Source organism: Cibotium barometz, chromosome 33 (genome assembly GCF_041138505.1).
Source record: "Cibotium barometz isolate CiBa-2024 chromosome 33, ASM4113850v1, whole genome shotgun sequence".
Taxonomy (NCBI): domain Eukaryota; kingdom Viridiplantae; phylum Streptophyta; class Polypodiopsida; order Cyatheales; family Cibotiaceae; genus Cibotium; species Cibotium barometz.
Genome location: NC_141078.1, coordinates 11,467,528 through 11,472,529, shown reverse-complemented (window position 1 = coordinate 11,472,529; position 5,002 = coordinate 11,467,528). Strand labels below are relative to the sequence as shown.

General features: G+C 37.8%; 1 protein-coding gene across 1 annotated transcript; it reads right to left on the bottom strand.

Moving 5' to 3' along the window:
* Positions 1 to 1,990: 1,990 nt before the first annotated feature.
* On the bottom strand, positions 1,991 to 3,680 carry LOC147619300 (uncharacterized). Its single transcript, XM_086773503.1, has 2 exons — positions 2,764 to 3,680; positions 1,991 to 2,196 (listed from the first exon to the last, which is right to left on the bottom strand). Exons 1-2 carry the CDS (start codon positions 3,662 to 3,664, stop codon positions 2,192 to 2,194), a joined length of 906 nt encoding a protein of 301 aa, XP_086629629.1. The 5' UTR covers positions 3,665 to 3,680; the 3' UTR covers positions 1,991 to 2,191.
* Positions 3,681 to 5,002: the final 1,322 nt, after the last annotated feature.

Sequence of the window (5,002 nt, the reverse complement as noted above, 5' to 3'; positions counted from 1 at the left end):
GGGATGGTCCTTTATTAGAATAGACTTGACATAGAAAATGCACCTCTTCCTTGTAGCCCATGGCCTTGATAAATAAACTCACGTACCTCTCTCTTCTTGTAGCCCATTGTGAAGCCCATTGAGATGATAAAATTGGAGCTCAAGTGGTGTTTTTGTCATTAAGAAGAATAACATTTTCTAAAGTTTGATTATAAAATTACATTCTTATGAATGTGTGTGTGTGTTTGAGAGAGAGAGAGAGAGAGAGAGTTATAATTCCTTGCTTATATATGTAAGAGGATACAATGTGCAGTGTATATAAGAGAAAACTAACAAGATGTAGAGTCTTTGATATCATAAAGCTTTAAAACTTGAATTGCACAATAACAGATTTAAAGAAAACTAATGTATTACTAAAGTAATACAATAGATGGCAAAGCCCCACACCCATGTGCTCCTATGTGAAGATAACTTTGATGGTGGCTGATCTAGAACTGCTGATAGAGGTTGCATGCTACTAGAATCTACAATGATGAAGAAAGAATTATATGGAGAAGGGATTGGTAATGTATTTATCTAGGCCTATATATGTGAGGCAAGCATGAAATGAATGTGTAGGTCCATAATCATAGTTGGTGCCACCATCCTTAGTCAAGGCTTGGCCTAAAAAGTGAACTAGTGCTGCTATGTAGTTTTCCCACCACCAATGGTGGTCATCCGGGGTCATCTTCGGCCCCACAATGTCATAATAGTCTATCCACGACTAAAGTGTGCCTAGTCTATGTGTGGACCATTACAAGATAATGGTCAAGTGTAGCATGTAGTCTATTTGGTAGTGTACCAGGTCTAATCCAAGTTGTCTCTAAACTATTTGGCCTCGTAAGCCATCTTCTAGTGTGAATGTGAGGATGTCATGCTACCCAAGCATGGTTGCTACTCCTTGTAATGGGGGTTATGCAAACATGAGCTAGATGGTGCCTAGACAATACAATATAAGGGTAGAGCATAGATATCTAACAATATATGCATGCATGTATTAATTACAAAGATACCTTACACTAAAAATTAGGATATACTGTAGTAATTTAGACATTGATATTGTTGGGGCTTGAATTTGTGGTTTACACTTCATAATCCAAAAGTTCTCATCATGATAGCTTGATAATATATATTAAACAAGCAAGGTAAACTCTTAAAAAAAATATGTCCATCATGTAAGTCACATGCTTGTAACTTTGTAATATTCACTATCCTCTATTTGTATCACTGAAACTGTTTTACTTCAATGAGGGAATGTCACATTTCCCTAAAATTATAGTTTTAAGGGGATTCATGCGCCACCTCCCCAATGACTTATGTGTGGTGTTTTTCCTCTTTTTGTTTTCTCTACTCATTGACACATATACTTATTAAGAACAACTATAGTTTGAACAATTAACTCCAATGTTGGTTAACCTATTCATGTGTAATGAATTTGTGAGATGATTCTTGTTAACTCAATGATTGGAGCATCTACCTTGTTTTCCTAACAATTAACAATTACTCAAGGAAATGAACATGTATACTTTTGATATTATATTTATCATTTCTTGTTAATTGGTAATTGATATTATTTTTCTTATTGTAGTCTTCAATTTGCATACATAGAGGTGTAGATTTTAAACATACATACAACTACCCAAGAATTCTAATTTTTACTACCTAGTATTGATCTAACTTTACTGAATCCTTCAAATACATTATATATTTGCTTATTAATTTACTAAGAGATCCATCAAAATAAATATATATGAAGTGGCAGTTAAGCATACACCAAAAATCAATAAATTAAAGCTCTATTATAAGCAAAAAGGGCATTCAAACTACTAACTAACAACACGTGAACGTGAGGTAGGTGTTGTAATATGTGAAAATAGGTTAATATTCCTTAGATCTTAATGACAAGAACTTTGAATGGTTGATAGACAAAGGCCATAATAAATTTTGAGCACAATGAGATAAAAACTAGAAATGGTAACATGTCCAATATATTCATTGTATTTGAACATGCTCAAGTATTTTGAAGGTTCTTGATGAGAAGTTGCCTTATTGAAAAACACATATTTATGTGAAGAAGGTTTCCAACATCTGTCCGCGATCACAACAACCAATACAAAAAATTGCCGTTATTGAAGAGTAGACCACATGTTCATGTCGAGAAGTCTTTCTAACTTCATTCTGCAATCACAATAACCAAGGTTGAGATGAAAGATAAGTAGGTAGCACAAAGAGAATATTATTTGGATATTCCTAAAAATGTCTAATAACATAAAAAGGGAGAAGATCCTACAGGAATGTCCTTCCATAATGCAAACTTTATCCTAAGAGAGCCTTGTTTTTTGTCATCAAAAGAGTTGGGTTAATTTTCTTGTTGGTCATAGCTTGTATATATGAGGGGTTGCCTTTATTGCTAGTCATAGGTTGTACATTTGAGGGGTTGGCTTTATTACTAGTCATAGGTTGTACATTTGAGGGGTTGAAGTACTGGGAGTTGAGTTTGTACTATACTCAGTTTTATTTCTATATATATATATATCCCCCCCCCAAAAAAAGAAAGCATTGCTCTAACATGTTATAGTGATAGCCGAGTATGTTATTACCATGAGAAGCTAAGGAGCAACACATAAGTTAATTATAAGTGAAAAATGTTGTAATTGAGATGAGAGTCAAGTGTGGTAACCATAAAAACGCAGGGCCAAACCAGAGTTAGTTAATGAGTGTACTTGAATGAAATGGGATGCTTACGGTTGGTGCCAGTTGCCCAAATGGGCAAGCCACTGAGCATGTCGTAGATGACAACGTTTCCATCGTTTTGCATCATGAGGATGAAGACGGAGGGGCAAGAGATAGAAGACCCGGAAGCCCAAACACGCTTGTTATTCTCATTTGATATCACGAGATTGCCGTCCCTCAAGAGAGAGAGGCTGCACTTACTCCCCTTGCCCTTGCTTCGGGAGCTCCAAAGAGGGAAGCCGGCCGCAGTGTACACAACCAGATTGCAGTCCCCTTGCATCATCAGAAAGTATTCATTATTCTGAGAAATAATAGAATGAGGGGCAAGCAGAATGTCGAACCCGCTCTCTGCCCCGGCTTCATTATTATGGCTCACCAGCACATCACCTCTCGGCAAACAATCTATCACATCAGCCTCCGTGCTTGTTAACCCTAATGTCTCATTGCCCATATTAATCTTGGTGCTTTTTAATGCACCTAGGGTTTCGTTCCTGCTTTGATACTCCATCCAATAGTGGCCACTCATTATCACGGCCCACTTGTACCTTAGCTTCAACGTTAGCCTGAATTCTTCTAGCAGGGTGGCAAAGCTTTTGTGCAACACTATTCCATTCTCTTGCATGGTGGTGTTCAGTTCAGAGTCTAATAGCCTTAGGCGAAGAAGAATGGTGGTACCATTCGATCCACACAGTGCCTCTTTTTCTATTTGAGAGCCCACTTTATAGGAGGTTTGGGGTGGGATTGTGTGAATGAAAGACTGGAGAGCTGTGTAGATGCAAGTAGGGAAGTGTTGGGGTAGGGAAAATGGCTCATTAGCATGGGAAATGGTAGGGGAGAGGCCATAACCGCAGACCAGAAACAGACACACAACAGCAAAGATCAGGATGGTAACGGACAGCTTGAGGGTGGCCATAGAGGAAAGGAGCTTTTAGTTTTGCTACTATCGGACGTCTTTGTAATGTGCAATTTATAAACAACCACACAAACCTTTCCTCGGAGCAATGAAAAGCCGGAAGTTATAGAGTTACAACGTCTTTTCAACCACCAGTGAAGCCTAGTTTTGCAACGCTTACTCGTAATGTAAGTTGCTATGAAATTAGAGCTAATTTGAATTAGCCAAGACCCAAGACCTAAGACTCAAAGGGTGTTAAAAGGACCACACTACTCCAAGTTTTGCAATTTTATGAAACCTTTTAAATTTCATTGAAGCATATCCACTAGTTACTTGCTCATATGGTCTAGCATATGCTTGTTTACATGAAGCTAGACCTATTTACTTATTCTCCTATTTTGAGGATCTCTTCTCAATCATTCTTGTCAGCACTTGCAACCAATGGACATCCAATAATTTGAGAGAATCAAAAGTGATGCACCACGTTTGCCTACATTGTATGCCACATGGTAGTTTTGGCATAAGAGATCTTGAACTTCTATGTCGTCTAGGAAGTCTTGTCTTCCATGTAGTCTTGTCCTACTCTACGAGGGGCTCTTCGGAGTATTAAAGGTCCATGTATTACCTCAATGACCCTAGCATGATTTTTTTAATAGGAGTCCCCTTTTTTGGGGGAAGCAATGTAAGTACTACACCACTCATACACACCACATATGTCGATACCTTCGAACCCACGTTCATTCATTTGGGTAGGATAGAATGGTCCAAGGTAGACCACTTAAGCTAGAACGCACTGACACCTTTGCATGATTTTGAAGGGTGTATGATGAGGCATTGCATGTGTGAAGAGTCGTACTAAAAGAAGGCATGACTTGTACTATGTACAAGATAACAATACAAAAGTAGAATCATTTATATTGTAGAATTTAAAGGTAGAATTGCACAACAACAAAGATGGAAAACAATGGTATGTTACTCATGATGGACATAATAGATTGTGTTGCGTGACGAGTGAAGATCAATGCAAGGATGCAACAAAAAGATACTTAGGGCTCTTGTAAAAAGTTCCAAGTTGTAGATGAGTGTAGGAGTAGGCTTGACAATAATCCCACATGGAAACTTTTGGGAGTTTTAGAGTTTTTGTATAAAAAGTGGCTCATTTGAGAGCTTGTGGACACATTGGGCAAACTCATGTTTGAGCTCTCTTGAGACTAGCTCTCCCTCTTTTCCCATAGAGGTGCAAGCTCTTCTCTCTCCCTATCTACATTATTGTAAGTTCTATTTTTGTTAATTCAATGCAATGAGTTGATATTTGTCTCTCTTCTCATGTCAATTCTCTAGTGTGCATGTTTCTTATTG